The sequence below is a fragment of the Epinephelus lanceolatus genome, chromosome 12, assembly GCF_041903045.1.
Source record: "Epinephelus lanceolatus isolate andai-2023 chromosome 12, ASM4190304v1, whole genome shotgun sequence".
Lineage (NCBI taxonomy): Eukaryota > Metazoa > Chordata > Actinopteri > Perciformes > Serranidae > Epinephelus > Epinephelus lanceolatus.
Window position 1 is genome coordinate 1,686,843 of NC_135745.1, and position 14,128 is coordinate 1,700,970.

At 42.3% G+C, this 14,128-nt stretch overlaps 2 protein-coding genes across 2 annotated transcripts in view; one reads left to right on the forward strand and one right to left on the reverse strand.

The window, feature by feature from the left end:
• Window positions 1-462, forward strand: part of LOC117271561 (voltage-gated inwardly rectifying potassium channel KCNH6-like) — a 414,055-nt gene extending 413,593 nt beyond the window's left edge. The window contains exons 22-23 of the mRNA XM_078172846.1: window positions 50-267; window positions 416-462. Coding sequence (XP_078028972.1) covers window positions 50-267; window positions 416-462 — 265 coding nt within the window. The remainder of the gene's footprint in view (window positions 1-49; window positions 268-415) is intronic.
• LOC117271535 (junctophilin-1-like) overlaps window positions 1-14,128 on the reverse strand; it is a 258,838-nt gene that overhangs the window by 5,222 nt on the left and 239,488 nt on the right. The gene's annotated exons all lie outside the window — the stretch shown is intronic.

The following is a 14,128-nucleotide window of genomic DNA, read 5'->3' on the forward strand; positions in this document are numbered from 1 at the left end:
CTGTAAAATCATGTAGCTCTTTCTTTTTCAATGTGTGTGTGTTTTCCAGGTTGGAGTCTTGTATGACAGCGGACATCGCCACCATCATGCAGCTGCTGCAAAGGGAGATGCCAATGATCCCACCTTCCTACAGCACCATCACAACAGCACCCAATGCACCTCCCTCCCCAATCCTGTCTCCCACTGCTGCCTCACCAACTGGCACCTCAACCCCTGCCTTGCCCACAGACAAGTCACCAACCATCAACCTCCAGCAGCAACAGTCCAGTGAAAACCAAAAATATGTCCTTCAAAGATTTCCACACTCTAACTCCCTTGACTGTTGTTCCTCTGTCCTCCATCTTACTACCCCCCCACCCTTTATCCGGGCCTCACCCTTTCATACTTCATATCAGTCTCTCTTTTCTTCCCTTAGCTTACCCCAAAATACCTTCACCTCTCAACCCCTTCCTCAAACCTTAGCCCAGTCTTCCTCCACTGCCCTTCCTCAGACAGAAAGTCACCACCCTAAATCCCCGCTTCCCAGAGAGGCTTGATCAGCCTATGTCTCACAGGCACTGTAAACCTTTCAGTAGCATGGTAGAAAAAGAAAGTTCAGTTCAGTCTCAGAATTTAATTTTACATTTACGGTGAATAATTGTACAGTGAAGAAAACGATGAGATCCAGGTCAAGAAAGGGTTTCAAGAGCTCAGGTTTTTGCTGTCAATGAGTGTCGTGCACGGTGATCCATCATTTTATCCTGTGTAAGGTATCATAATAGACAACCAACAACACAATGTCTGGGACACCTCACAATGGGCCTCATTCACTAATATCTGCGCAGAAATGTTCTTACTCTCCACAAAAAATAAGTACTTGCACAAAATCACAGTCGGATTCATGACACATGCGTACCGGCCAATTTTGTTCTCACCACCGTGCGTATGTTAGTAAATCAGAACCATTCTAAATTGACAGGCGCGTGTCCGCGATCTGCAATCAGCATACTACCATGCCCCCATTTCTCCATATAAGGAAACCGCTTGCCTAGAGTTGATTCATGAATGAAGGAAGCGGTTACGCGAGGAGAGAAGTAGTAAATTTCACAGTGTGTTAGAAGCGATGGCGCCGGGTCTTACAGGAATGCCATGGGTCATTGTAAGATTGTGGAGGACACAGCATGCCAGGATGATCTTGCACACCTTCTCAGGGGTATAAAGTAGTTTGCCACCGGCCGTGTCTGATCCAAACACATCCAACGGCCCTTAAGCACGCCAAAAGTGCGCTCTACGGCACGTGTGTGGGCATGTATGTTATTATAGCACACCTCTTGAGGGGTTTCAGGGTTTGCGTATAGTGTCATCAGCCATGTTTTAAGGCCATATGCCCAGTCACCCAATTCAAATAAACACAAGAAGTTTGTGCTCTAATAGAAAAAAAAAAAAAAGGGATCAGCACTCAGTGAATAATCCTCCTAAGCCCTACGATAAGCTATTATGGCAAGGCTTAACTATACAGACCCGTGAGCAGTGATAACTAACATGTCTTTGGGGTCATCGGGTGGGAACCTCCTTTCACCGGTGTTTCGTCTAGTTAGTCCCACGACACCTCCAGGAGGCTAGACAGTGATCTCTGGCGTCCCAGAGACACTCCCCTAATGCCAGGTCTCACTGTTCCCCACACTAACCGAACAACCTCCTTTACCTTACCTATACTACCACAGAGGAGGTAGACCCAGGGAAGGAAGCCTTGTTAGGCTATCACACTCCCCCGCCGGGTTAGGCTGTACAGTCTACCTCCCCAGGACGAGCCCTCACAACAATGACACCTCCAGGAGGCTGGACAGTGATCTCAGCCCAAACAGCACTGCTACCTTCAACCAAGCCCAGGCTCCGTTTATGCGAGCTCCAGGCAGAAGCAATGCTGATACTACCTTTACTAGCACATTCACCATACTCTATTTCACATGCTACATAGCATAACTACAATGTAAGCTAAAGTTAAAGGAGATAAATGAACTCACAGGATCAGCAAACACACTCACTTTGCAGCATGGTCCCAAACAAAATGGATTCAAATAGGCCACTCCCACACTTAAATAACCTTCCTCTTCCTGGATTTCCTTCTTACTTACACATGGCTTTCTCAGCCCAAACAGCACTGCCATCTTCAACCAAACCCAGGCTCCATACATGCGAGCTCCAGGCAGAAGCAATGCTGATACTAGCTTTCCTGTCACATTCACCATACTCTATTTCACACACTACATAGCATAACTACAATATAAGCTAAAGTTAAAGGAGCTAACTGGACTTACAGGATCAGCAAGCACACTCACCTTGCCGCATGGCCTCAAACAAAATGGATTCCAATAGGCCACTCCCACACTTAAATACTTCCTCTTCCTGGATTTCTCCTGACAGGAAGTGGATCTCTCCACCTGATCTCAAGGAGTTATGTGCCCTGCTTAGTAGTTCCCCCTGCTGGCCCCCAGCTGACATTATTTCTTCTGTAATAGATAAACTGGCTGCATTTAATTGCTTCATCTGACATTTGCCTCACTGTCTTCCCCAAATTCTGTCCCCGCACTCTGAGTTCCCCCAGGAGTGAGACAGTTGATCTTGCTATGAATCCCCTACACCCCACTTCCACTGGACAAATCCTAGTCTTCCATCCTCGCTGCTCAGCTTCTGCTCCTAAGTCTGCATATCTAAGCTTTTTTCTTTCATAGGCTTCTTCCACTGAGTCTTCCCAAGGAACTGTCAGCTCAATGAAATAAACTATCTGTTGACTCACTGACCACAACACTAAGTCAGGCCTCTGCCTGGTACAGACTATTTCCTGAGGAACAACAAGCTTTCCCCCTAAATCTACTTGCATTTCCCAATCACAAGCACCTTCTAGGCGGCCACACCCTTGCCTCCTCACTAACTTATCCCTTCTGTATTTCTCTCCCTCACGGACAAACTGAATTACTAAGCCCCTATCCTTAACACCTTCTGAATTCACCTGTCTTCGTTTCCCTTCGATGCCTGCAGCTAAACATTTCAACACCTGATTATGTCGCCATGTATATCGGCCTTGTGACAACCTAACTTTACAGCTTGACAAAATATGCTTTAAAGTTGCGGTACGTGAACACAATGGGCATGATGGGTCCTCATTTACCCACAGTTTTAGGTTCTGGGGGGTTGGTAACACATCGTATGTAGCCCCTACCAGGAATCTAATACGATTCTCCTCCATACTCCACAGGTCCCTCCAACTAAGCTTCCTCTTCTCTACACTTTCCCAATTCAACCACTGTCCCTGTTTAGCCTGGGCCACTACCTTTGCACCCCTTACTATCTCTTCCTGTCTGTGTATCTGTTCTACAACCAGCTTTCTTTTATCTTTGAGGCTTGCTGTATTCCATACCGGTTTACCTGAGCCAAGCCCCAGGCCTCCCCGGCCAAACTGAACATTACCTACAATCTCTGCATGTCTAAGAGCTGCCTCTGCCTCCTGAACTGCCGATCTTGGGTTCCACTTCCTCCCCTTGGTTGGATTTGGAACCACACTCCTAACTACCACGTCCTTACTCCCAGATAACAAGAGCTCTGTCCTGACCTTGGTACATTTAAATTCCTCTGTTAAACTAGATACTGGCAGCTGAAGTATCCCTTTTCCATACAATGCAACACTACTTAGGCACCTAGGAGCCCCCAACCACTTCCTAATGTAGGAGCTAACCAACCTTTCCATTTTCTCCACAACAGATATTGGAATTTCATAAACTGACAATGGCCACATTAACCTAGGATATAGCCCAAATTGCAAACACCACAACTTCAACTTTCCTGGAAGTTCTGATTTATCTATTCTATCCAATCCTTCAGCCACATCTTTTCTAAATTTCACCACCTGTTCCTTATCATTCAACTCTACATTGTACCACCTACCTAAGCTCTTTACTGACTTTTCCCTAATTGTTGGGATGTCCTCATCATCTATGACAAACTTCCTATCACTTAACTTCCCTCTACATATCGAGATGCTTCTAGATTTACTAGGCTTGATTTTCATGCTGGCCCACTTGAGGTTCTTATTTACCTTCTCTAGTAGCCTCTTTGTACATGGCATTGTTGTGGTCACCAGTGTCATGTCATCCATGTAAGCCCTAACTGGTGGAAGATGCAACCCATTCTGCCATCTCTCCCCACCTACCACCCACTTAGAAGCCCTGATGATTACTTCCATTGCCATAGTAAATGCTAATGGAGAAATTGTACACCCTGCCATGATGCCTATTTCTAGCCTCTGCCAACCTCTGCCAACCTGTTGTGAAACCTGCTGTACAAACAATATAACATTTTAACATTAACGGAATAGAGACTTACTGAAATTACTAACTTAAAACAATTGAAATAAAAGACTAGAACAAAAGATGCTCACCAACAAGCCATCCACTTCTCACAGCCCCTGCCTCCAAATGCATTCCCACTGTACTGTTTTGCAAAATAAATGAGTCGTGGGTGCCTCCTGGCCAGCAGGCCACAGCCTTAAGGATATGGCAGTCGGCATTACAGATCATCTGCACGCTGATGGAGTGATAGTTTTTCTGTTCATGTTATTGTTAATATTTTAATTGTCACAATGATGAGGGTGAACGTGTGTCAATTTCATGGTAATTTAATCCATTCGGCCAATATATTAGTAAATTAATTATTTTAAAAAATGTTAATTAAATCTCTTTTTCATGAATGTGGTTTTATAGACTCTGCATGTACTTAAAAGGTATGTTTGCATTTTCTAAGTCAGTTCGGCCTTCCTCATTTGTGTGTACGCATGGTCTGAGGTAGTTCTAAATTTGTTCACAGAGTAAGAACAAATTTGGGTAACAAAATATTGATGAATCCCGGATTTGTGCGTCAAACGATCGTACGCACAGTTTAAGCACAGATTTGTGCGTACGCACTGTTTGTGAATGAGGCCCATTGTCCCATCAGAAAGTCTAGCATGTTTGATTTTCTTTTGTCTTTCATGACTTCTCCCGTAACAGCCGTCGCTTTGACCAATAGGAACACAGAGCGTTCTGCTGCTGTGGACAACTGTATTGCAACAGCATTTTTTATATTTCCTTTATAGTACAGAGGATTAGCAGCACTTTTTGAAAAAGTGTGCAATGACATTTCTACCATAGTTTGTACATACCATAAGGTTTTATTTCAGATGTGGAGGGAAGTCAGATTTGACCTCTGAGGCCCGGGAGAGGTCATATTCAAGATGTTTGGAACCAAACACAGTAGAAAAACATTTAAGGTGTCATTTCCAACTAAGTTTAGGGTGCCCATTTAGTTGGTGATACTTTTGAAATCACCAGAATTCAAGAAAATGCATTTAGGTCAAAGTCATGGTCAAATTATGCAGATGGAGTGAGATAAGGGAGGAAAAAGATGGTTTATTTCCAACATGATAACAGTAACGATAATGATCATTAAAAATGTTTTTACTTACAATATTTCAGTAGGTCTACTATGCTTCTTATACTGAAACTTGCTTTGAAATCAGCAGTAATGGGAATAACAGCGTTATAAATAACGGCGTTACTAACGGCACTACTTTTTTCAGTAACGAGTAATCAAAAAAGTTACTGTCTACCCCGTTATAACGCCATTATGGTTACTCACAATAAAATGCGCCGTTACTCGGCTTTACTTCAGTTCACTGAAGCGGCTTTCACTCAGACCAGCTCCTTCTCAGCGGAGCTTTAAAGTGTTTCTTCTTTGGTGAGGGCAGGTGAGGGGGAAGCATAAGTGATGATGATTGGCTTAGGGAGAGGAAAATTTCATCATAAACCAATCAGAGGCAGAGTAGGGCAGGTATTCACAAGTAGGTTTGTCAGGTCCGCGACTTTGGGCTTGTGTTTTTGTAAAGTCACTTACAAATATTGGTAGTCATGGGTTGCGTTTTTTTGGGCTTGTTTCCAAAGTGGAGTTGCTTATTTGGCCTTGCTCTCTAAACGTCGCCTCTCTCTATATCCGTCTAATAAGTTATTCAAACGCATGATAGTATCTCGGACTGCAGGATGTTTCCACAGCCGCACTCCCTCTCCCTCTCCGCAGAGACACAGCTGGCAGTCAGTCAGTGAGACTTTTCACATTTAAATTACGCAATTAATGGCTGTTCTTACACACACACACACACACACACACACACGCACGCACAACAATGCAGTGTAGTGTAGATAAGTGTACAATGTTTTATAATAATGATTTATTCTATTAAATGTCAATTTCATTCATTTAGCATATTCAATGTTGAGTTTCATTACAGTTCCATTAAGGGGGCTGTCCAAGCAATTTGACATATTTGAGCATTTTATAAAAAAATAGTAACGCTATAGTTACTTGTCCAGGTAATTAATTACTTTTACAGTGTGGTAACTCAGTTACTAACTCAGTTACTTTTTGGGGAAAGTAACTAGTAACTATAACTAATTACTTTTTTAAAGTAACGTTCCCAACACTGGAAATCAGTAATAGCACATCTACATTTACATGCCAGCTATGAGTTCTCAAGTCTGGTTGATACTGGCGGCACAGTATAAAACTAGGCTGCTTTGCTATAACCATTCCCTTAATTCAACTATAGTCCTACTTCACACAAATTACCAAGCTGAAATCTCTAGAACATGCACTGTTCAATAATTCAAGTGACTTCAGCTCATGTATGTTCCAGACTGTCTTCTAGTTTAGCTAGCAGGATTATTTTTATCAGTGTCTGCCATTTTTTTTTTTTTTTACCACAGAAGCTAGCTAGCTAACTAGCTAGGCAGACTCATTCCTGGCTACAATCAAATTCAATGTATTGGCATGTTAAGGCTTTACTCAAGTATACGTATATTGGCGGCATTTCCCAGATGGCTCTTAGCACTAAGAGCTGCTGACCCACTCTTAACAGTCTTCTCAGCCAAATGCTCACAGATCCAGCCGCGTCAGGCAAATTAATATTACACTAAGCAAGAGATATTAAAACAGTGCGCACTGTATATATTTTGATCTATTTTATACTTCAGATTTATATTGTTTAGCATTAATTGGTGACAGAAAAGAACAAATTTCATTCTGCAGGGAAACGCGTGTCCTTACTGTGCATATGACAATAAACACTTTGAATCTTGAATCTATATGTTTTATGAAGACCCTATGTGCACTCAAAATAATAATAAGAAGAAAAATAAGTATGAAGAATAACAAGTGTGTTCCTGTATGTGCTGTGCACATCAGGCACACAAATAAGATGAATCATCATGACTATCATTTATCATAATTTGTGCGCACATATCCCACATCTTTATGCACATATGAGATAGTTTACCACATCCAAAAAATGCATCAGGGCACAACAGAAACACATCCACCCTCCAAACCTGCGACATTCAGATATCAGGCAACTGACAGGTGTAATTGAGCTCAGCTGGAACTCTATATAAAGGCATTGCCACATCACACATGTGTGAGATACCATCACTGCTAACCAACAGCGTCGCTGCGTGCGAAGCCAAACCGTATATGTAAATGCATTTGTGCATCAGCACTTCAGCCCACTCGACGTGCTGTCAGACCGGGTTGTCCAAATGAAGTACCGAGATACAACGCCTCATCAACTACTGCCTCCACACATCTGGAAGGCAACCCGGTGCAATTTCACCCTCAGCCTGGAGATGCAGTGCCTGGCTGTGCTGTGTTTTTACGCAGTGGGGAGCTTCCTGGACGTGGTGGGAGATGGCACCGGCCTCAGCAAAGCGTCTGTGTTTTTTTGTTTAAATATAATATATTTCCTCATGATTATCTTACCAAGACTACTTCTTATTTAGTTGTAGTCTTGTTTTCATCATAAAAATAGGTCATTAATAAATATTTATCATCTGAGTTTTTCATTAGAATTATTAGAACACACACATACACACGAGCAGCAGGGAATTAGTGCATTAGGTAGCAGCACTGTGTGTGACTTAAGCGCTGATTAAGTGGTGGGTCATCGATTTGCCTAACATCAATTGATTTAGTTTCAGCACCGCGGTAGTGGACAGCTCCTGTTAAGAGCTTCTTAAAGAGCAATCTTCATTCATCTCTAACCGCTTCATCCTCTTGAGGGTCGCGGGGGGGTTGGAGCCTATCCCAGCTGACATCGGGCGAGAGGCAGGGTACGCCCTGGACAGGTCGCCAGACTATCGCAGGGCTGACACATAGAGACAAACAACCATTCACGCTTACATTCACATCTATGGACAATTTAGAGTTATCAATTAACCTAGTCCCCAATCTGCATGTCTTTGGACTGTGGGAGGAAGCTGGAGTGCCCAGAGAGAAACCACACTGACACGGGGAGAACATGCAAACTCCGCACAATAGGGCTCCCACGCCCGGGATCGAACTGGCAACCCTCTTGCTGTGAGGCGAGAGTGCTAACTAGCACACCACCGTGCCGCCCAAGAGCGATCTTAATAAGGGCATTAAGAATGCGTCTGGGAAACACTCGTATCTTGGTGACCCTTCTTACCAAAGACGTTCTTAACTGTGCTCTTAAGTCTTAAGATCGCTCTTGACTGGGAAACGCGGCCGTTGTCTATACATAGTCAGTCAGTTTACCTGGTAGGATATTTATGTCAGAAGTGCTCTCTGTCTCATCACTTGTACATTCTGTAGCCTACTCATCATGTTGCCTACTGACTACATCGCTACTGGCATTAGCTACTGATGCTCTAGAGGGCCATCTGCTGATAATGATGTGCATAGCAGGAAAAAATAACCACACATCCCAGTATATAATAACAAATTACTGAATAATACAGGAGAGTAAAAAGTAATTGAAATATGTTTTGGGGTTCATTTTCGTTTGTTTTAAGCAAAATTTTACCTTGACCTTGACCCTAAACACCCTAAACTTAGTTGGAAATGACACCATAAATGTATTTCTACTGTGTTTGGTTCCAAAGTTAAGCATATTTGAATATTATTGGCGGCCATCTTGAATTTGACCTCTTCCGGGCCTCAGAGGTCAAATCTGACTTCCCTCCACATCTGAAATAAAACCTTATGGTATGTACTAATTATGGTAGAAATTTCATGCTTTTTTCAAAAAGTGCACAATTCCTCATGATTTGAGAGCTTATCCACTGTACTATTAAGGATGTTACAGTAATAAAGGAAAAATAATTGGGTGAAACAGCAGAGGCACTTTAGCAACAGTTGTTGAGTTTTTCATAATAGAAAAGGATATAAAGGATTAAAATTATTTTCGGTTGAGAGAATCCTTTCATTTTCTAAAAAGGCTTTTACTGTGATACATTTGCAGGAACTTGTGGAGGACTCAGTGACTTGCACTGTTTTTTCCTGCCATCTGGTGGCACTTTTCATGTTACTTCAAAAACAGTTCAGCTGGGTCATGAACAGCCACAGTGACTGAAATAATAATATTTGGTCAAGACGAGAATAATCTGAAGGCACCACGTCGTGAACGACCAGCAATGATTAATTGTGCACCAACATGTAGTCTGTCATGTCAGTCAGCCAAGTCACGGCAAGATTTTATGACTCAATGATCGCCTAATCTGACATAGTGACAGACAAAAATGTTGTGTAGTCTGAACCTGGCATGAGCCAGGTTTCTGATTACTGTCACATGTGCAGGTGCATCTTTGAGTCAAGATACACAGTAATGTGTCATTCATAAATAAAAAGTAAACTAGGAGCAAATTATAAAAAATGTCGGTAAATGAAGACAGTATGTTTTGCGACAGGCTGAAATGAAAGGGAGAACCTAGACTCACAAGTCAGTCTTTAGATGCTTTGCTTAACTAAAGACTGATGTCTTGATCCCTGATTTTGTGTTTAGATGGTCGGATACAATTTCAGAGTTTAAAAAAACTCCCTACGTTGGTGAACCAATAGTAAATCCGCAGGGCGTTCCTCGGTGGCTCGCTGAACTCTTGTGCTCGTAAACATAGTCTGACTGCATTAAAAGTTCTAAACAAAGTCGCTGTAAGTCCTTCATTTCCACAATCTTGTGGACTGAGCACATGTTTGATAAAACGGAGTTAAATCTCTTGGCATCCATTTTCAAGCTCTCTGTGTTTGTTTCTTTGCGGACGAGACAAGGGGGAGCGCACATTTCTGGGAGGATGTGTCCTTTTCAAAAATGCAAGAGGCGTTGCTTTGTTGCCGGCCGTTTTCTCCGGTGTGTTAAACACACTTTAGAAAGGAGTGTCCCCAGACTATCAGAAGGGGGAGATCTCTGATTGTCTGGTGGCGAGACTAAGGAGAACCTGAAATATAAATTATTTAGTTACCCTTGTCTCCCACGACTGAAAATCATAGATGGGGGGTAAATGTAGCAAAGTCCCACTAAATGGCCAAAATGCAATCTCAGAACCCATTAACTATCATTACATTAGAGTTTTACTTCAGCTTTTGTAAATGTATCTTCATTCAAACGCAGATATCTTTATTGCAGAATACTAGCTCATGTGTTATTATGTTGTTGAGATTAGCCGAAATGAGTAGCACAGGATTTTAGCCCAGTCCTGTGCATCCAACTCCCACTATCCTTTACCCTTTTCTTTGTGTCTGTTGTACTTCATTGTCTTATCCACTGCTTCAGCATCATTGTGCATGTTACCCAGTGAGGCGAACAGATGCTGAAAGATTGGATCCACACGGTGACCTGCTTACGGTTGGTGGAGATGCCCTTCATGCCTCCTACTCTCCTCCCTTGCTTGATGCATGTCTGCTCTCCAAACATATCTCTACTCAATTCAGCTGCACCGTCTGAGCGGGGGCACACATGGCTTCCGGCAGTAGCAGGAAGATGCTGCATGTTGCGCAGATGCACTGTGATCTATCTTGCGTAGGGGTGATGACCAATGGCAAAGAGACAGGGCCGCATCTCTTCAAGGCAGAGAATGTGCATAATCCCATGTCAGGGCAACACTGATGATGACTGCCGTGGATCACTCCACTTGATAAGGCAAGTGATTACAGCTGCATGCCAAAAGTAATATGACTGTAGCTCATGCCCAACTGCCTGAATGATGTGTCTAAGTAGGTGATGGCACTGAGCACTGTGTCAGAAGGAGGTTGATGATGAGCATATGGTTTATAGCAGTACTAAAAGAATACTAGAAGTTCACTGCACTCTTACCTGATGAAAGTTTTCCAGTTGTGAAACCAGTGCAGGTAGAGTTTTCTGCTCTGATAACTTTGGGTATAAATGAAAGACCAACTCTTTGGTCTTTGATTTTAGAGACCAGAGCTTCAATAATCTAATTATGGCAGTATCATCTGCAAATTTAATTATATGACTCCCAGGGTGATCACAGTGACAGCAGTCAGTATATAAAATATATAAGAGTGGTGAAAAAACACTGCCTTGTGGTGTTCCAATAGATGTAACAAGAACACCTGAGTATTTCCCACTCTTACCCTTTGTAGTCTACCACAGAGAAAGTCTAAAATCCATTTAATCAGTCTAAAGTCCAGTTTAAAATGGACGCCTAAAATCAAAGACCAACTCTTTGGTCTTTGATTTTAAGAGACCAAAGCTTCAGTAAGTTAACTATGGCAGTATCATCTGCAAATTTAATTATATGACTCCCAGGGTGCCCGCCCGACAGCAGTCAGTATATAAATTAAAGCTGCAAGCAGCATTGTGCAGAACCTCAGACTCTCGCTGTCGACCTCCAGCTCACGTAGACAGTGTGAATTAGCCTATTGTTAAGAGTCAAAATGTCGATAAAACAAGCAATGTCAGTAGAACACAAGGTCATTTTTGGCAATGAATCCATGACTTGGGAGTAGAACTTTGATGGCTTCTGAAAACCAAACTACTGATGACATCAATCAATCAGTCAATTTTATGTATAAAGCCCAATATCACAAATCACAATTTGCACTCACAGGGCTTTACAGCATACAACATCCCTCTGTCCTTAGGACCCTCACAGCAGATAAGGTAAAGCTCCCTTTAATAGGGGAAAAAATGGAGGAGACAGAGAGAGAGAGAGAGATGCAGGACAGATGATAATGTTAATAGCTTACAACAACATTAATGAAAGTAATAATATAATTATAATTCTGGCTACTGTGATACAATATGTTGAAAGTATATATTAATATCTGATAGTATACATAGGTGACAATAATCATATGTGTATAATAACAGTAGAAGTATGACTAATGATCACAGCAGCAGCAGGAGGCATTTGGCAGGACCACAGCAGCAGCACAACCACACACGTCACACTATCCAGGCACTGCTGTGATAGAAGTTAACCTGCGAGACAGTGGAGCACAAAGGCTCTGGAGAAGAGGCCGAGTTACTGACATGCAGTACGACAGAGTTAGTGACATGCAGTAACAGGACAAGAGAGAGAGAGAGAGAGAGTGAGTGAGTGAGTGCTGTAATCTGTCCTTTAAAGATTGTAACAACACAACAACACACACACACACGCATGCACTCACGCACACACACACAGGCTTGTGTCTGTCAGAGTGAAGCCATTGTTATGCTAATTAATGAGCAGCATGTAGTTGAGTGAGACAAGGTGACAGCTCAAGCACTTTAAGATGGCGTTAAAATTTCTGAAACTAGTCCTTCCTCTTCCCAAACCGTGGGTCTGATCGTGAATCTAAGGAAATCACCAGATAGATAAACTCGTTCGGAATGTAGACATATATAGCTTTTATGTGTGTGGACTCAAAAATGCAACCTTAGTCACAAGTTGAAGATGTCTAGCTCACAGCATTTGCTCATGTTATTTTCAGAGGCACTAGCTCATTTCCTGTTGGATTAAGGTCAGTGGTGTCAATGAGTGATTTATAGGTCTCAAGGAGATGAAGAAGCCAGTTTTGGTTTGATCTTTCTACACCATTCCTACAGGGCGCAACAGCCATTTAAGTGTGTCTAAGTGGTGCAAAAATTGTCAAAAGGTTTTCTGACATGTCACCTTTAAGAGGGCATAAAATCCAAACCGTTTGAGTAATGACAAAGTTGTTCAGAGGAATTGTTTAGCGGGGCATGGTCTGTCATGTGTGCATGTTTGAAGTCAATACGATAAACAGTGTAGGAGGAAATATTTTTTTTAGTCAGAGAATTTTTGAAAAATGACATCTTACTGTGAAAGGGCAAATAGCTCAATTCCTGTTGGATTTAAGTCAGGGGTTGCACGCGTGATTTGTAGGTCTTGATGAGGCGAACAAGCCAGTTTTGATTTTTTCTTTATACGATATTCGTACGGGTCGCAGCGGGCATTTTAGTGTGTCTAGGTGGCTAAAATGACAAAGAGTAATGACAAAGTTATACGGAACATCTGATAAGGATGAGTTGATCTGTCATGTGTGCGAGTTTGAAGCCGATACGATAAATGGTGTGGGAGAAGAGGATTTTTGAAAAAAGAGCGGTTTTGAGGTGAAATCTTACTTAGAAAGGGCAAATAGCTCATTTTCATTTGGGTTTAGGTCAGGGGTATCAGTGCGTGATTTGTAGGTCTCGATGAGACGAACAAGCCAGTTTTGCTTTGATCTTTCTACGTCATTCCTACAAGCTGCAGCGGCCATTTTAGTGTGTCTGTGTGGTGCTAGAGAGCCCATTTTGGCACTTCAGGGATTCATTTTTTCATGTCATATATTTTTTGCCAGATGTGACATGTGTGCCAATTTTGGTGAGTTTTTGAGCATGTTTAGGGGGTTAAATTCCAGCTCAAAGAGGCGGTGGAAGAGATTTATGAAATCCAATATGGCCGCCGCCTAGTGACGCCACAATATGCAAATTAGATGAGTTAATTTACTGCCATCTCAAACTTTGAGTCATGATGAATAGTTTGCTCATTTACAGTATGCCTTTATCTCTCACCACTTTCAAGCCACAGCCATTTGAAATGTTGAAATGAAAATGGGATATTTTCCTCAATGAACTCTGGCACCTAAAGGGTTAAAATGGAGATTCTGCCCCTGTCATGTCTGCATTTAAGATTTAGACACTCACACACTTTCATGTTTCTGTGAGTTTGTGTGTGACAGTGGTTACCATGGTAATTAACTAGGTGCACCTGGCAGAAGAACAGAGAGAGACAGACAGAACACAGAGATGAGACCTCTGTTAATGGAG